Raw genomic sequence first — 19,691 nt, 5'->3', positions numbered from 1 at the left:
TACATAGTCACAACAGCATGGGTAGGATTTATAAAAATCGGAAGGATTGCAGCCTTCTATATGAATTACAACTCAACGTATAAAGAAAGCCAAAAACTCTAACAACTAGATCCACAGGAAACATAATGATAAATGGAGAAAAGGTGTGCCTGACCCAAGCCATGGTATTGTCAATTGCCTTATATGCATGTGAAAGTTGTCCATTGATTAAGGAAGAAAGAAAAAGAATTGCTGCATTCGATGATGTTGCTGGCGCTGGTAAAGTATATGGGAAATACCATGGACTGCCAAAAGAACAAACAAATCTGTCTTGGAAGAAGTACAGCCAGAATAGTCCTTAGAGGTAAGGGTGGCGAGACTTTGTCTTAGGTGCTTTGGACGCGTTCTCAGGAGAGACCACTCCTTGGAGAGGGACAGAATGCTTAAAGTAGAAGGGCAGTGTAAAAGAGGAAGGCCCTCAATAAGGTGGATTAAACAGGTGGTGCACCAATGAGCTTCAACATAAGAACATTTGTGAAGATGCAGGAGCACCTGGCGTTGTTTGTTTCTAGTGTGCACAGACAGGGTCACTGAGTTAGAACTGGCTGGCTGGCACTTAACAATAGCAATGATATGGGCAGAAGGGTTAAGTAATAATCTTCACTGCACTATGCGTTTGTCTTTCCTTTTCCTATAAGTGAGGCGAAATAATTTTTGCCCTTTTGTGATTCAGTTGTATCACTTAGTAGCCATATTGTAGTATGTATCAGGTCTTAATTTACCTTACTGGCCGAGTAGTATGCTACATGTATATTTTCTTTATTTGTTCATCTGGTATGGGCGTTGATGTCGTGTCCACCTTTTGTCTGTTGTGAATAACAGTTAGTGAACATTGGTGTACAAATCTCCATTTGAATCTCTGTTGGAGTTTTTTGTGTTTATTCCTAGGTGTGTAATTGCTGGGTTTTATAGTTGCTCAATTTTTAGAATTACTACCATATTGTCCAATGTACTGTTTTGCATTCCAACCAGCCATGGAATGGGTTTCCCCATAACCTTACCAATATTTCCGACTTTTTTTTTTTTTTTTTAGTAATTGTCCTTGTGGGTGACATAGTGGTTATGTATTGGGCCACTCACTGCAAAGTCAGTTCACAACCACCAGCCGCTCCTTGGGAGAAAGACTTCTTTCTACTCCTATAAAGAGTTTCAGTATCAGAAACTCCAAGGGGTAGTTCTACCCTTCCCTGTAGAGTCACTGGGAGTTGGTGTCAATGGCAGTGAGAGCCTAGTTGGAGTGAAGCAGTATCTGATGTGTCCTGGTAGTGTCATTTGAATGTTAGTGGCCATTTGAATGTCCTCTGGATGAAATGTCTCTTCACGTTCTTCTCCCATCGTAAGTTCGATCGGGTTTTCAGTGGCTGATTTTTCAGAGGTAGGTCACTAAGCCTTTCTTCTGAGGTACTTCTGCATGGACTTGAGCTTAACAAAATACTACCTAGTGGTATGTTTGTTGCCTCCATGAAATCTTAGACACATGAAGACTTAAGTTGAAGAAATTGGACATTTATTATTGCACAGTTATTTCAGCTGCTGTGTATGTAGCAGAAGTGTATATTAATAGAATTAACCTACTGTTGAATCAGTTTTGACTCATGGAAAACTCCACGTGTTGAGTTTTTCTGGAACCAGCTGGAGAGCTCTGCCGGGTGGGGTTGAAAGTTCAGCTTCTAAATGAGTGGCCAGTTGACAGCCACATGGACCAGGCATACTCCTGTTAGTAGAACTATTAACATACAATCCTTTCTGCTTATTCAGTATTGAGGGTGGCTATTAAAAATATTGCATAGTAAATTTTAGCAAGTGCTAAAATAGTATCAGTAAAAATTTAGAAATTCAAAGATGCTGCTTTCATGTGATGTAAATCAATGAGTGCAGAATTCTTTGGGAAAGTGTTAGAAATATGGAAATACTGCCTTCAGGAGTATATAGACCTAAAAGAAGAATATAATGAAAAACGGTGAGTTGAAATTGATCTGATGGTAGTGAGTCTTGAATTTTGCTTAAAGGCTTCTATAATTTCGTAATACGACCTTTTAACTTAGCCCCCATAAACCATGTCAAATGGAACTTTTGTATCCTCAGGGGACTTAAATCTTGTTTCTTTTAAGTGCTCTTTGAGTTTGGGAAAGAGGTGTCTAAAAGGGCTAGATCAGGGCCGATAGGGTCATATTTTTCTAAAGCAAATTTTGTAGGACACCCCTTTCTACCCTCAAAGAAAGAGGCGCATTGGGATAGAGGAACAAACAGATGTCTTTAAGCACAGACAGTCGTGCTGCCCTTTGGTTCTCTTGGCTTTTTTTTTCCACCTAGGCACTTTTCAATTTTTAAAAATTGTCTTCCTTATTAGGAAGCCCTCGGAAATCATCCTTTGGGATTCTAAAATACAATCAACATAACATTCTCAGTTGTCTTCTTTGCCTTTAATTGGACCCTGTTTTGGAAGGCATCCTAACAAGATTAAGATGAGTGTATTACTGAGAATACTTGTCTGCAGCCATCTGTTGATTGCAGAGACACATTTAAATATGCTTTTGTGCATGTTTGAAATGGCACTGGACTGTTAATACTTCTTGATTTACCTTTGTATGTTTGTCGGCTTCAAAATTTTTTTTTAATTTCCATTATCTTTTAATTCCACTTTTCCAGAAATTTCGTGAAGCCCCCTTTGTCTATATGTGGTTTTGTTTGTCTTTGTGGTAAAATATACATAACATGAAAATTTGTCTTCCAGACCACTTCAGGTATATAATTCAGTGGCATTAATTACATCCATAATGTTGTATTACCATTTTCATTTATTTCTAAAAATCTTCATCACGCTTAACAAACTCTGTAATGCCTTCATAAGCAGAAATTCTCCATTCATTCACTTTTCAGCAATCCTTCTGGTAGCTGATGTACTTTATGATTATGCTTTTTTTTTCTTGATAATCCATGTAATTGGAATTATGTAGTATTTGCCCCCTGACTTATTTCATTTAGCATAATGTTCGTGTTGATCATTAATTAGGACTTCCTTTTTTATGGTAGAATAATATTTCATGGTATTTGTATACTGCATTTTTTTTTGTCCATTCATCTATTGACAGACTGTTGGGCTGCTTCCACGGTATGGTTATTGTGAGTAAAAGTGAACTTTGATATGTGACTGTCTCTGCTTGTACTTCTTTTTTGAACATACCTTGGTGTGGAGTCCAAGATCATGTGAGAAATCTGTACTTAACTTTTTGAGGGACCACTGAAATATTTGAGATGCTTTTTCATGCTTTTGCTTTGTTTCTAAAATTTGCTTCCTATGCATAGTTTTCCCTTCAAGTTGTGGCTTCTCTGCATGTTATACCACTCAATGACCTGATATTTCTTACAGGTCCACTTTTTGAAAGCAAATTTGATGGCCATTGAGTCAAGTCCACCTCATCGCTACTCTATGAGAAAAGTAGAACATCCCCTGTGCGTTTCTGACGCTCTTTAGAAGAGGAGAAAACCCAGCTTTCTCTCCTGGAGCGACTGTGCTTTTGTGGTTAGCAGGGCACACCCCTCTGTGCCTCCAGGACTCCTCCCGCTTTGTGAAGGGACCACTGAAAACCTAATTGGAAATCTGAATCTAGTGGGTGGTGGGGCTTGTTGACTGATCTTTTCTCTGGGGAAAGTTCATTAGGTCTTTTTAGGTAGTCCAGTTCCCATAGAAGACTGAGAGGCTAAAGGCTGAAAGCCAAAAAGAGAGAGGGCTGGCATGTGCCAGTAGCGTTACCGTTGCTACCTCCCCACCCCTCTGAGTGCTTTCCTGCTGCATCTGAACATCCTAGAACTTTCTTCTCTTTCTCATGTGGTGAGAAGGAGGCAGTTATTTGACATTGTGGAGGAAATCTGGAACTTTAGCAGCTTTTGAAAGACTTTGAACCAGTCTTCCTTCTTGCTCACCTTCCACCTCAATTTCAGAGCTACCAGGTGACCTCTGTAATAATATTTCCCTGTGAATTTTTTGAAGCTCATATAGTATAGGTCAGACATGCATATATAAATCAATGAGCAAAAACCTTTATTATTTTGTATTTTCTTTGTTGTATATAATAGTATAATTCATTTAAATTTTGATAACATATTTTCAAATTCCCGTTTCCATTCACATTGTGTTTTTTGTTGTTTTAAATGAAACAACTTTTCATTTCTCATCCACCCAGGTAGGCAATCTGATTTGAAGGGAAAAAAACAATCTGAAGAGAATGCTATATAGCACAAATATATCTACTACCCGAGTTAAATGTTAGTTTTAACATTTAGCACATAGTTTTCTTTGAAAAGAAAGAAATAGTTTCATTTTTCTTATTCTTTTTCCTTATATTTTCTGAGCTGCTGCCCCAAATTTGGTGTAAATGTGGTTCTTGTCTTTTTAAATTTTGTTTTCACATGTCAACTACTTGGAAAATAGTCTACGTTAACTCATATAAATGGCCTAACATATGAACATTTATTTCATTCTCTGTTAATGAACTTAGTGTTAGTTTATGTTCTTCTAAACAAGGCTCCAGTGAAAATGCTTTTACAGAACTCAGTTCACGTCTCAGTTCTTTTGAGGTTGTTTTAAGAAATAAAGTTACCAGTGTATATAATTTTAACTTGTTGAGATTCTGCCAAATTACTCTCCAAAGTGACTGCATTGTGTACAAGAGTTCTCACTTACCTAGAGGCCGTGCATGACTTTACATTCTTGTGACTGTGATGATAGAAACTGGTGTGTGTCATCATTATTTTACTTTACTCTCGTTTCGAATTTTACTAATTCAGTTAGAAAGAGGGACTAGAATTGATAGCTTCTAAAAGTCCTTTTGGTGTTGAACTGAAAAATTGTCAACTTGTGTCATGACATTTAAGTCAATGCTGATCCACTCTCTCTCTCTATCTCTTTCAGTTTGCTAATCCAGACTTCACACAGCCTATCTCAGAAGTTGTAGATGAAGTAATTCAGAATTGTCCTATTGATGTTAGACGTCCTCTCTACAAGGTCAGTATAATGCAGTTTTTATTCAGCGTCAGACTTTTAAAAAACCTTCTCTATCCATCGGTGAATTTAAAGAACAAAAAGTAAACTACCTCTCTTAAAAGCATATAATAGAATTGTAGTACTGCTTTATATATATATATATAAAAAATTTTTGATCATTTTATTGGGGGCTCGTACAAATCTTGTCACCATCCATCCGTTGTGTCAAGCATATTTGTACATTTGTTGCCATTATAATTCTCAAAACATTTTCTTTCTACTTAAGCCCTTAGTATCAGCTCCTCACTTTTCCCCCTCCCTCCCCTTGCCCCCCTGATAATTTATAAGTTATTATTATTTTGTCATATTTTACGCTGTCTGATGTCTCCCTTCACTCACTTTTCTGTTGTTCCTACCCCAGGGAGGGGGAGTACTATTATATTTTAAATTAAGCAATAACAAAACACCTTTTTAAATGAAAACCACACTTTGGTTTTTCTCCACAAATCTATAGAATATTGTCCTCTCTGGAGGGTCCACCATGTTCAGGGACTTTGGACGTCGCTTGCAAAGAGATTTGAAAAGAACTGTAGATGCCAGGCTGAAATTAAGTGAAGAATTGAGTGGCGGTAGATTGAAGGTAGGTGTTCTTAATCATTGCTGAGGAGGTTGAAGGGTGCCTGGTTTATTGTAGTTGGGATGGGAAATGTCTTCCAGTTTTTCATAATACCCTGTATATGCATGTATAAGCCAAATTTTTCAGCACATTCTTAATGCAGTTTTTGTGGTAAAATTAGGTACCTCGGCTCATATTTGGGTAGGCTTTTACATGAGTGTGTATGGTAATTTTCTTGGTTATTCTAATTGGTTCATGTCCATGGTATTTGTGATTATTTGATTCCTCTATTGGCTATATTTTGGGAAAATATGCTTAGTTATTGCTGTCAGAATTTTTGTTTGTTTTTCTTAATTTCTTTCTCACAGATAATTTGTATGTAGTAGATTCTTTACACTGTTTCAGGTGTACTATTCTCTGTGAATCCCCAAAAGTGTAAATGCCGTGATAGCAAGAGAAAGCAGAGCTGAGAGATGCTGATGTGAAGGCGTTAAGCATGCTTTCATGAACTAGCTCCCATACAGCAGCCTAACCAAGTGACCTTTATGTTACCGTGTATAGACTCGTATATAAGCTGAGGTTTTTAGCATATTTTTAATGCAGGTATTGTGGTAAAATTAAGTGCCTTGGCTGATATTCAGGTTTGCTTATACTCGAGTATATACGGTATGTGTTAGACCTTGGGGCTTGTTAGCTCTCAAATAATCTGTTTTCTATATTTATGAGACAAATTTTAAATAAATGTGATCTGTTACCCTTGCTAAATGTAGAGTATTGAAGCAATCATCGATTAAGAAGATGATGCTAATGAATCACCTTTCTTTCCATGTGAAAAGTAAAAGCGTTTGCTGCCTTTTCAGGAATTGCGTGACGTCTGAGCTGAACTGGGGTTAAGTCAACCTTTTGATAGGAAATCAAGTAGTGCATGCTATAATTAGGTTTGTACTAGAACACTTAGCTTGACGTAAAATGATTATCTTAATAGTTTGTAAATATGTTAAGTAGTTAATAAATCATTCTAGTCAAAAAGTGCATGTTTTGTTGCAAGGCAAAATACTAAGTTTGCCTTTTCATTCTAATTTTGTAAGTACATGCACATATGTAACCACAAATTTGTTCAGCTATTTGAAAGTAAATTTTAAATATGCTCCATTACCCATAAATATTTCAGCCTGTGATTTCTTAAAAACATTATAATTACCATGAAATTAATTTTTGTACAATACTGTTTATAACTGTAGACCTCATTCAAATCTGTTTCATTTTTGTCCGTTTATAGCAAAAGAGATAGGCTTGTTATGTTTCACTTGTTAGGCTGCTTTAATTTAGAGAAATCAGTACTTTTTAAAACCGTTCATGTCTTTCACATGTTTGAAAGGTCCACAGGACATTGCTTTTATTAAATGTTCCGCACTTGGGGTGGCCTGATGGTTCTTGGTGATTAGATCACGTTAGGCGCATGGGGAGGGTTACCAGAGAGATGTGTCATTTTGCGTGCACTGCTGTCAGCAGACACATGTTGTGATTTGCCCCCCATCATCCCATGGTTGTCTTGCATCTTCTCTCCTCAGCCTCTGGAATCAGCTACTTTTCCTCAGAGCCTCTTTGTTTCTTTTAGTGGAGAATGCTCTTAAGGAACCAAGTAGTAGTAGGTAGGTAGTAGGTAGGTAGTAGGTATGCTCAGTGGTGCCTCTCGTTACTCTGCTCTCATTGCTCTTCTCAGCACACAGAGCCAGAAAAGAGACTGTGTGTGTGTGTGTGTGTGTGTGCACAAGTCCAGAACGTTCAGTTAGGAATGATCCGATGCCTCTAGTTCCACACCAGCGAAAGCCATTCTAGTCTTCCGTACGTGTTTGTAACTCTCTTGTCTGACAGCAAATAAACTGAGTTTCATGACTCATTGAATCTTTTTATGCTTTGTCCAATTCCAGAATATATTTTTCAGAATTTTTAGTACTTTGAAATAGCGCTACTACCTTGATTGTAATATTTGCTTAGGTTTTATCTTGAGTAGGAAGGCAGTATGCTCAAGATTCTGTGTTTACAAGTCCCCCACTTGTGCTTGTGCTTATTAGAAAAGGACTAGTGTGATCTGTTTCTGTAGTAATCCATTTTGCACCACGCTCTCCCTTCATTTACATTTTTTATTCTTTTAAATCTTAGAGAGAAATATTAATATAATATTAATTTCCTACAATTTCGCAGTGTACAGCATGCACACTTGGTGTTAATCTCTTGTGTCCATGCTATTCTGTTCTCACCTCTCCACAGTGTTCCTGTCCCTCTCCCATCTCAGTGAGAGCTCATTTTTTTCTTTTAAGTTAGTGTATTTCTAGCAACCCGGTCAGCAGTTTGAAAACTAATCCATGAGAGAAAGAGTCCCAAACCCACAGGCACAATTGTAGTCCGTCCTAGAGGGCTGCTGTGAGTCAGAACCTACTCAGTGGCTGGAAATTTCCTTTCTGGAGTTTATTTAATGTGAAATGATAATACACAGTTGTTTCAATTTACTATTAACATTACTGTATTTTTTTAGCCAAAGCCTATCGATGTACAAGTCATTACACATCACATGCAGCGATATGCAGTCTGGTTTGGAGGGTCAATGTTGGCTTCCACGGTAAGTGGGATGAAACTTACTTATTATTATTTTTTTTAATATACAAGAATCCTTCAATACTTACAGAATTTAGAAGAACAGGAAGTTTCTTATAAATGCCACCTAAATATTAAGAGTAGAAAAGTTTTAAGATTGTACACAAAATATTAAAAAGTAGCGATCATTTGATGATCATATTTTTAGTTTACTAGACAATTTTTTTAAGTTGAGCATTGTATACTGTGTTTAAGCTTACTTGCATAGAAAATGATTTAAACTTGTAGGACAGGCATGAGCAAGCCCTGTGTTTTCTGTGTAAAAGTTAGCCTTTTTTGCAGAGTGTGAACATTCTAAATCTAGTAAGGAGCCATCTCCTCAAATCAGAACAATTTAACAGCTTCTTTTAAAGATGTACTACCAGCATTGGTGCTGTGTTCTGGTAATGCACGCAGTATTCAAAGGAGCTCTTATCTGATTTATTGACTAACTGCGTGATCTTGAACTTCAAACAATTTAAAACCAGGAAGTAGAAACGATACTCTTTTTTAATTGTAATCATCTTCAGTTGCGCTGTATAACTTATTTGAGTTTGTAAACTTGCCTTTAGAGAGACTAGGTGCTAGAGTGCACACAGAACAGTCTGTCTTTACTAGCCTGCGTAAAGAGGGAAGTTACCCAGGTGTCGGTAGTATGGCTGGGAATGGTTTCTTTAACTTTGGATAAATGCTCCCTCTTTAGATTATTGCTATCATGCACATGATGAGAAAGCGCAAGCAGAAATAGCCTTTTAAAATTTAAGAATCAACCTTCCATATCTGAAAGTGTCATAGGCCTAGGGAAGAGGAGCAGGTTTTTGGGGGCATATATAAGAGGGACATGAGATATATTATCGTTTCAATTCTGAAATGGAGTTATAGCTGAATTTAACTCATGGTTACTGGAGTTTCTTAAGCTTATTTGACTGTAATGAGTATGGGCTAATAAAAAAACATTTTAGATTTAACTCAAAGAAAAGCATTAATTTTAAAAGCATATTGGAAAGTAATAGGCTTTTGCCTTTTCCTTCCCCCCCTCAGCCTGAGTTCTACCAAGTATGCCACACCAAAAAGGATTATGAAGAAATCGGACCTAGCATTTGTCGTCACAATCCAGTGTTTGGAGTCATGTCGTAAAGTCGACTTCATCGTTATTGGGGCTAGGGAGGTGGGGAAGAGATACTCTTTCTGATTGCCTGTTTTGTCTGGAGGACTGGTTTTGAGGTTTTAAACCTGACTTGAAATAATAAGACCAAACGTAATTATACAGGAATATTTTAATAGTGTATCATCATGCGAATGTAGAGGAAAGCCAAAATGATTAAGTGTTTTTCTTTAGATTGAATATTTGAATTCATGTGTCACAAAAAGAAGTGGGTTTTAGTTCTTTCTGTGCCCTGATATTTTGTATATTATTGAATTATCCAAGATTTGATGGGATTTATCAGTATGTAGATAGCTCTATAATGTTTGAATTGTACACTTCTAAGTGTACAGTGCAAGAGCTTGTTTATATTTCATACTTTTTATACTTTGAGGAAAAAAGTCAAAGAAAAACTGTAGTATTTGAGGAAATAAAAGTGACCAAGAAAAGGATAAATTAAGAAAATAATAGCCTCATGAGACTTGGCACACATACTCATGGGATTCCAGTTACTATGAATTGCTTCCCCTTCCCCGCCACCCTCGCCCAGTGGTTTTCTTTGCAAGTGCTTTTGGAACTAAGAAGCTAGTCCCTTGGATTAACTGATGCCTGCTAGTGCTTTCTGATTACTCACATTCTCTCTCTTGCTTTCGAAGAAAAAACAAGACTGTTGTTGGACCAGTATTGCAGTTCTGTAGTATCATTTTTATTAAAACAAACAATAATTTGATGATCAAAATTGGTATATTTAAAGCCTAACACCGCTCTAATAAAGGCACAAATTTCTTTTTAATGCTTGTTTCAAGCTCTTCAATCTCTTTTTAGGTTAATAATAAGTCTGTTTTCTTCAAACTTCTGCAATAGTTCTTTAAAATCACAACAGTTGGTTAGCAAGTTGACTTTTTAATGTACTCTATACAAATTGTGAACTTTTAATATGTTGAGTGCTTTCATTTTGATAACTGGATCTCCATTTGATATTTTCATTTGTATAACTCATTTGCAGTTTGAGTTTTTTGGGGTTTTTTTTAGTGCCAGTCCCTGACATATAGAAAGTTGATTTTCTTTGCATTTTAAAATATCTGGATCATGAAGAAAAAGTGATGAAAATAAATTAAAACTGAATTACCTTTTCTAATGTTTTTTTTTAAACAATGTAATTCTATTTTGTGTTCTTTTATTTGATGTGATTTCTGTCTTGTTGGAATAGTGGAATCCGTTGAGATCTCTAATGTGTTTAGTAGAAAATTTCTTGTGGATTAAAATTGTTGCCCATTATTTATAGAAGACTGCAATGGGAGAGAATTACAGGTTTAAAAAATAATATTTCACTCTGTTTTTGTAATATTTCATTATATTTTGGGTAAAAGTTTACACAGCAGTTTATGTTCCCAGCCAGCAAGCTCTACACAAATTGTTCATTTCCATCGCTTACATTCTTTACAGTGCATGAATGTTATCATTATTTCCATTCTGATTTTTCACTTTTTGTTAATCTAGTTTCTTTGCCCCTTTACACTTTCATCTTTATTTTAGAAGAATTGTTGACCATTTGATTTTTCTTAGTGTCTTAGAACTTATATAGCACTGTCAGTGAACACTTAAACTCTGTTATCCCTTAAAGTTACACGATTAGAATATTTCTATACAAGAGTTCAAGACCAGTTAAAATGCTTTTGTTTTCTCTAAAGATAGAAATCTGGGTATAGTTTGTGGGTTTCACTTAGAGTGAACCTGGATATTGGATTTTATGAACCATTGGCATGACTGAATTGGGTTTGAGCTCAATGAAGACTCTCCTATAGGAGGAGGAGTTGTGGTATCAGCGTCTCCTTCTGATACTTAAATTCCATGGACATTGTCAGCAAAGCAAACACTACCAAAGACTCGTGAAAAGTAGGTTTTTCCCCCACGCCGGGATTTTCTCATCATGGTTGACTGTTTCCTTTTATTGGAAATGTCTTAAATGTTTTTGTAACATCCTGTGTATTTAGAAATGTATATTGCTTCCCTCTTGTATAAAAACGGAGGCTTACTGTGTGTACTGTTCTGCACTTTGCTTTTTCAAATAGCTTTTGATACAAAACTGAATTGATAACATTGAAGTTTTTTTTTTCCTCTCCTGGCCCTGTCAAGTATTACTCGTATGGTTAAAATGTGTTTCCACCTAGGATGGCTGAGTAGCAAATGAATACTCTAGAGTGTTTACAAAGCTGTTGGCTACAGTCTCACACATATTTATATAAAGATGTTCTTAACTGGTTAATATGGACACGAGGATGTCTAAAACTAAAGCTCACGCTTATTATTTGGGAAAATAAGTTTTGACCTTTCGTGTGTGGCTCCTGATGTTCTTCTTTTAGAAAAGGGAGTTGCAGTGTAAGAGAAATAGCATTTTTTGTCTCTTTACATGGAGCCTGTGATTTCTTGTACTATTTCTTCAGTTTAGAGGAATTTTGGTTGTAAGTAGACGTTTGGTTGTAGGTGGGCCCAGATGAATTCACAGCTGCACACATTCCCATGAGGCGCTGTGGCGCGTTGGGAGAGCACCAAGCTGCGCCCAGCCATTGGCTTCTCCTTCTCGTTCTGATCATTGGCTAGACCCTCAACTTCGAGTTTAGTTTTGTTGTTCTTAAAACCTGAGAGGCACATTTATGTAATCTTGGAAAAGTTATTCACCTCTCTGACCCTTGATTCAATTTATATATAAGGTGGAGGTGTCACACTAGATTAACAGGGCCGTTTCTATGAATTACATCCATAACCTAACCATTTCTACTGATTCCTTTGTCATCGGAAAGGTGCCTCTAATCCTGTCTCTCTTAAGAGACAAGGTTTGATCTGTTGAAGAAGATTAATGGACACAGTTAAAATAATTGATTGCCATCTAACTTGATGCCTTCTCTTTAAGAAGCAAGCTTTCACAACTTAACTCCTTAAGCATTAATAAATGGCATGTCCTACAAGTAATCACCCCCTTCTGATCTACCGTTCTTTCTGATAAGAGACTAGGTAGGTAGTTACCTATTCAAGTGGTCAAATATAAATTTTGGGTTTGTTTCTCAAAGTGCTTCAATAGATAGAAAATTATGGAAGATCTTAATGATTCCTATAGACATTTCTAAAAATACTTTCAGATAATAGGAGATAGTAGGCTATCTTGATCTTTATGCTATACTTATTTTCAAGAGAACGGTTTCAGCCAATATATCTAAATAGAAATTTCTTTCAGGTAAGCCTAAGGATAGCACCAGAGTATTTGTTACATCGAAGAAATAGCTTATAGTTTCAGAGCTCCATTCTGCCACTGTGAGTGGAGTGCTGCTCATCTTACGCATGTCGGGCTATCGGTAATAAAGTCCAGCACTCTCCTGATTTCCTGGACTCTTGTCATCGCTACTCCCTGGTCTTTTCTCGTTCATAATGATCTGCCTATGCACCTTTTGTAGCCTGCTGTAATGCCCAGGTTCCCAAATCAAGCTAATGGCTTCTCAGTATACTAACCAGAAGACATGTATACTGAGATCGAAGCAAAATGCGCGAGTGAAACTTCCTCCCATTCAAGTAAGGAATCCTGGGTCTTAGAGTATTTCAGCGAAAGTAGCAATTGAAAAAAACAGTTTGAAGTATTGTTTGAGTCATGTGATTATTCCTGCGTGCCTTTGTACCTTTTAGATCACTTTAGATGACTTACCTTTTTCATGTTACATTGCACTCAGAAGCTGAGTCAAAATTCAGCTTTACTTTATGGGGACACTAAGGCCGCCTGACGTTACCTATTTGGGGAATGCCTTGCCTTCTTCAGCTTCGCTTGCGTCGTGTGCTTTTTAGTAGAAACGGTGGGTTTGTGACAATCCTGTGCCAGGCAACCCCACTGGCCTGGTTTTTCAACAGCCTGTGCTCACTCTGGGCATCGGGGATAATTTTCACAGCTTGTCAGCATCGCAGCCCACACTGTCGTTAGCGGAAGCATAACTTTTGGGTGCACTGGGAAGGAAACAAAACCTCATGTAACTTGCTTTACCACGAAACCCCATTGTGGTGGTTCGGAACCTAACCCACGATTCCTGTACATTATCAGGAGGTCCTAGAGTCATCTCCTGACTGCCTCCTGGCGCCAGTGGTCTGCGTGAACCCTGGGAACATTGGTCTTGGTGCTGTCAAGTCATTCCGACTTATGGGGGCCTTGTGCAAAACCGAGCGAGGGGTGCTGCCCGCTTGGTGGGTCCTGCACCCGCTCGCTGCTATGCTTGAGCCCCGGTGCCAAGCCGTGTGAGGAGGAACCCTTTTTCTGCCTGAGAGTAGAAGCTAAAGAAATGCTGGAGAGGGGAATGATGGGTATTTGCTCCGGAAATGGTGAGAGGTCTTGGAACTTTGGGAAGATGATGGGGATTGCTTTGAGGGACAACTCCAGTGGTAGACGATGGAAGTTGTTAAAAGTAGTAGGACCGTTTCCGGTTAGCATTCTGCATGCTCCTGAAGTTCTTCCTTCACAATAATGGTGTTCATGGCCAGTAGCAGTGGGAGAAGGACATCGGTTTCCATGTGTTAATTCCAGTGTCTTTGTGTGCTGCATGACACTTAGCAGCTGTGGTTCAGGAATTGAATTTGACGGCTGATTCATTTTGAAACTGGAGTGTAGAGCTGGTTCTCCTTGTTTGCGGTAGTTACAGTCTTTGTAAAGTCCCTGAGGACACCCAGCCAGCGGGTTCTGAATTAGCTTCTGTGCCTGGTTCGGTGCCCTCCATTTCACTGGGTTTCCCCCTCACAGTTCAGAGCTGAGCTGCTCGGAGTTTCCTTGGCTGAGATCTTCATGGAATTAAATTGCGGGCCAGTCTTTCCCCTGAGAAGCTCCTTGGGTTCAAACCCCAAACATACTGCAAGACTACAGTTGTTGCTCCTTTGCGATTATCTTTCTGTTGCAGTTACATATTAGTGAGGAGGGGAATCCTCACACAGTCTACAACCAATGAGACTTTTTTCCCTCTTTTAAACAGTTTGCCAAAATAATACTGAATTCATATAGTCAATGTCACATTAAGTTTGTGCCTAAAAAAATAAAACAGTGACATTCTGCGCACAGCACCAGAGACTTAATTACAGATGATGAATTTTCTGAAGTGGGACTTTGACTAGATTTATGGCCATTTTGAAAAATAGCATCATGCAGGAGTGTACAGTGGTCATTGAGAAGGCCTAGGAATGCTTAATAAATTTCAAGGTCAGCTGAAGAAGCACTGCTTCATTTTTGGTCTTAGTTTTTATTGATTGGTGTTTATTTTCAGAAGTCCATTTTAAAATGAATATAGGGTTAGTGACAAATTTTTAATTTTTAAAAAATTTATGAACTGGATGAAGGCTTACAGAGCAGACCGATTTTCTGTTAGACAATTCATGTGCATTGATACCATTGATTGCAACTCCTTCCTCTGTGTTCCTATTTCTACTCCTTTTCCAACCCTCCTGAACCTTGGATAAATATTACCCGTTTCATCTCGAATAGTTTTTGATGAGTATCTAGCTGAATGTTAACATACTTTGGAAAAGTATGAGAAAATTAATACTGTAATTGTAGCTATACACCCTTTATTTTAAATAGAGCATGATAGCCATTTTTTTAATGGGGGCTCATGCAACTCTTATCACAATCCATACATCCATCCATTGTGTCAAGCACATTTGTATTTTTGTTGTCCTCATCATTCTCAAAATGTTTTCTTTCTGCTTGAGCCCTTGGTATCTTCTCATTTCTCCCTCCCGCCTTTCCTCCCTCTCTCCCTCCCTCCCTCCTGAACCCTTGATAATTTATGAGTTATTATCATTTTTTCATATCTTACACTGACCGACATCTCCCTTCACCCACTTTTCTGTTGTCTGCCCCCCAGGGAGGGGGCTATATGTAGATCATTGTTTGGTTCTCTCCCCCCACCCCCCCACTTTTCCCTTGCCTCCCCCCATCTCTCCCCTGACCTTTCCCTTACCTTCCTGGTATCGCAACTCTAATTTTTGGCCCTGAGGGGTTTATCTGTCCTGGATTCCCTGTGTTTCCAGCCCTTATCTGTACCCAGTGTACTTGCTCTGGTCTAGCTGGTCTTGTAAGATAGAATTGGGATCATGATAGTGGGCGGTGGGGTTGGGAGGAAGCATTAAAGAACTAGAGGAAAGTTGTATGTTTCATCGGTCCTACACTGCACTCTGGTCTCCTCCCTGTGACCCTTCTGTAAAGGGATGTCCAGTTGCCTACAGATGGACTTTGGGTGTCCACTCCACAATCCCCCTCATTCGCAATGATATGATTTTTTTTGTTCTTTGATGCCTGATACCTCATTCCTTCGACACCTCATGGTCACACAAACTGGTGGGCTTTGTTGCTTTACAACTAGATGACCGCTTGTTTACCTTCAAGCCTTTAAGACCCCAGATGCTATATCTTTTGATAGCCGGGCACCATCAGCTTTCTTCAGCACATTTGCTTATGCACCCACTTTGTCTTTAGCGATTGTGTCTAGTAGGTGAGCCTCATGGAATGTCAGTTTAATACAACAAAGTGTTCTGCTACCTTAGTACTAAACCTATAAATGTATGCACATGAATCTATTTCCCCATTGTCATATATAAACGTATTTACATAGTACATGTCTATATTTAGACCTCTATAAATGACCTTTGCCTCCTAACTCTTTCCTCTGTTTCCTTTTACTTTCCTCATTGTCCCACTATCATATTCAGCCTGGTAACCATTCTTAAACCTTCACCAATCGAATTATAAAATCTAAGACTTATCCGATGACATAGTGGGTTCTATAGGCAGCCAGCCCTTCGATGAAAGCTTTCTACTCCCTGAGATGGTGACGGTCTCGGGAACCCACAGGGGCCCTAACATTTGCTGTGAGTTGGCGGTGCGTGGATGTCAGTGGCTTGGGGGAAGACTTGTTTACTGGTTTCTTGGCGCTTCGATGTACTGCTGGATACACTCACGTGACAGTGGCAACACTTTACATAGCACTTTCCACTGGTCTTCCTCAAGACCTTGAAGTAGTGTACTTGTGGTAGGTGCATGGAGATTCGATGGGAAAAATTTTAAGTAGTATGGGAGAAACAAACTATAAAATTTACTGATCATGATCATGCTGTTGATGAAGTTTGGAAACGCATTGGGGAATGGCTGCTGTCTTCAAAAGAGTATTTGCTGAAAAACTTAGAAGATAATATAGATAAGATTGAAATGCAAGCATAATAGGCAGCAAAAATATCCAGTTTGATGTAGTTTAATGCATATTTTGCAGCCAGAACAGATTTGAATATTTTAGCATTTTTTTTCTTAGACTGCGTTGAATGGCATGTGTATTTTTTTCTAAATGACACTGTAATATTTCCTCGTCTCTGTCTTATCCTTTTGGGGCCTTATTATACTAGATGATGCTCATAGTTTATAGACTCCTGCTGAGTTAGTAGCAAGAATTTTAACCCCCACCAGCAACTCTTTGGTATTGGATTGAACTTTCCTGAGGCAATGTTTACTTTTTTTTTTCTTCAAAAAGAGTACACAGAGCAAGCATTTGAATTTGGGACTCTTCCAGGCCAACGAGCACATTAGTTCTTTCACCTTTTGACCATGGCCTTTCAATTAAATTGGTGAGGTTTTTTTATTCATTTCAGATTCCAGTGATTCTGGAAGACTTTCCAGTGATACAGTGGGTCTTCTGTGAATTAAGAAGTAACTCATCCGGTTATTAGTCTGGGTTGACTAGAGAAACAAATTCGTGGGCACCACTCATGTGTATAAGAAAGAGCTTTACATGCAGGAACAATTGAATATTGAGAAAATAGCCCAGCCCAGTCTAGATCAAGTCCATAAGTCTGGTATTAGTCCATATGTCCGATACCAATCTATAAATTCCTCTTCAGACTCACAAAACACATGCCATGATGCTGAATGTAGGGAGATCACAGGCCAGTGGGTGGAAAGTCTTGTGGATCTGGTGGCGTAAGCATCTCACTACTGGCAGGGGTCGCCATGTGGCTCCTCCAGCTCAGGGACACTAGCTTGGTTCCATGTGCCTTGTCAGCTGCAATGTCTCTCAGGGAATGAGCAGAGAGAGTGTGTCTCCCACCTCCAAGGAGGAAATACCGGAGTTCCCAGAATCCTCAGGAGGCGGCCATGCCCACACAGAAGCCTCATTGGTTATGATCTGATTGACAGGTAAACACCCTTTCACTTGTAATCTCTCTCAAATTGACAACGGAGTATATAACTACCACAGCATGTGTCTTTCAAGAAAAGCTATCAAAATTTACTTAGGAACACCCCCACGCCCCTCTAAAATCATAACTTTCTGAGCTAACCTCTCCGCCTTGTTTAACTGACCCAATTAGACCACCTTGGAAGTCACTGTATTGTTTGGAGTTTTTATCTGAAGGTGCTCTAAGAAGAGTTAGACATACAGTACTGAGAAAATGGGTCTGCAGCCATCGACGGCTAATTGCAGGGACATGTTAAACGTGCTTGAAATAAAGTAGTGCCTTATGAACTGGAACCCTAGGACCAATAAGTTTGACTCGCCCTCGTTTGTTGCATTCACCTGGGCCCTGGCATGTCTCAAAGTATGGCTCGCTGGTCTAAATAGTACTTGTTCCCTCCTGGCCTCACCTTTATAGAGGGAAATCTGTTAGGGCTGTTACTCTTCACGGCATGAACAGAATGGGAAGAAGGAAGTGTCTTCTTCTTAAAGTCTCAAATACAAGACATCATCTAATAGCAGTCTAGTATTCTTGAGACACAAATCTATCTTGGAAGCCCACCCAGAAGGCACCTTAAGTGAGGATGGTGAGATCTTACCTTGTACTTTGGAGCTGTCAGGAGAGACCAGTCTTGGGGAAGTACACCATGCTTGGTAATGTAAAGGGATCAGTAAAGAGCGAGACCCACATGGAATGATTGGGTGGTTACGGTAGCAGTGGGATTGAACATAGCAAAGATTGCCAGAATGGTACAAGATCAGGTCGTGTTTCCTTTCACTGTACACAGGCAGCCTGTGACTTGGAACTGATTCAATGACGCCCAACACAGCAACTTGCTTTTGACCTGTTTGACAGAGAAGATAATGGCATTCGACATAGTACTGGGCAGCACAGTTTTTGCACATCCTTCAAAATTTGTTGTAGTACTACAGATTCTGCTTTAGCAAGTACTACAAAGTGCTAGCCAGCTTTAGACTGCACACCTCCCATGATGCAGATGAACAGATGTAAAGTTAATTGCAAACCAAAACCTACCGCCGTGGAACCAGTACTGTCGCCACTATACGACAGAACTGTGCCACAGGACTTCAAGGCTATGAATCCCAATAGAAACCAACTACCAAATCTTTTTCCGAAGCAGCAGTTGGTGGGTTTGAACTACCGTATACACTCAAATATAAGCCCACCCGAGTATAAGCCGAGGTACCTATTACTTGGGAAACCAGAAAAACTGATTGACTCGAGCATAAGCCTAGGGTGGGAAACGCAGAAGCTATTGGTGAATTTCAATAATCAAAACAAATGAAAATAAAATTACTAAAAATTGAGACATCAGTGAGTGGGGTAATACATTTAAATATTTATTTTAAATAAAAAACATAAAGGACAAGTCATTTAACAGTAAACCAGCACAGTAAGTGGAAAATAGGTTCAACAAAAACAATAAGGTATCAACCATGATACCTTAAGAGTACTACTCCTTGAGCTCAATCAGCTTCCAAGCTAAAATGTAAAGAGTTAAAATCCTTCAAAACTGGATTCCTCTTCATCATCCATATCCCAATGCAGAGCTTCAGATGGTGTGAGGTCATCATAGACTCTGTCCTCAACTGAGATCGCCGTCATCACCATCACTGCTGTCATTTTCATACAAAGCGCAGTCTTCACTGCCATCCATAGCATTACTAATACTACATTTCTGGAAGGCATGTCGCACCATGTCTTCTGGAATGTCTTCCCATGCATCTTGAACCCACCTTGCTCTTAACTCTATGTCAGGCTTCATGAGATTTCCTCCTTTTGTTAGTTGGGCTTGACCAGATGACATCCATTCATGCCACTGACCCGTGTATAAACCGAACCCAATTTTTGTGCTGAAAAACTCGGCTTATACACGAGTATATAAGGTAACAACCTGTCTGTTAGCAGCTGATTGCTCTAACCGCTGTGCTTACTAGCAATGCAAATAAGGTGGATGAACACTTGCTGGTGTCTGAACTCCACCTCAGAGGAATCCGCCTTGGCTAATTATC

At 38.9% G+C, this 19,691-nt stretch overlaps 1 protein-coding gene across 1 annotated transcript in view; it reads left to right on the top strand.

Moving 5' to 3' along the window:
• Positions 1-11,534, top strand: part of ACTR3 (actin related protein 3) — a 63,264-nt gene extending 51,730 nt beyond the window's left edge. The window contains exons 9-12 of the mRNA XM_075530278.1: positions 4,952-5,044; positions 5,538-5,663; positions 8,176-8,259; positions 9,315-11,534. Of these exons, the coding sequence (XP_075386393.1) occupies positions 4,952-5,044; positions 5,538-5,663; positions 8,176-8,259; positions 9,315-9,410 (399 nt within the window). The 3' untranslated portion in view covers positions 9,411-11,534. The remainder of the gene's footprint in view (positions 1-4,951; positions 5,045-5,537; positions 5,664-8,175; positions 8,260-9,314) is intronic.
• Positions 11,535-19,691: the final 8,157 nt, after the last annotated feature.

This window comes from Tenrec ecaudatus, chromosome 13, assembly GCF_050624435.1.
Source record: "Tenrec ecaudatus isolate mTenEca1 chromosome 13, mTenEca1.hap1, whole genome shotgun sequence".
NCBI classification, from domain to species: Eukaryota; Metazoa; Chordata; class Mammalia; order Afrosoricida; family Tenrecidae; genus Tenrec; species Tenrec ecaudatus.
This window is presented reverse-complemented; position numbering and strand designations above follow the sequence as displayed.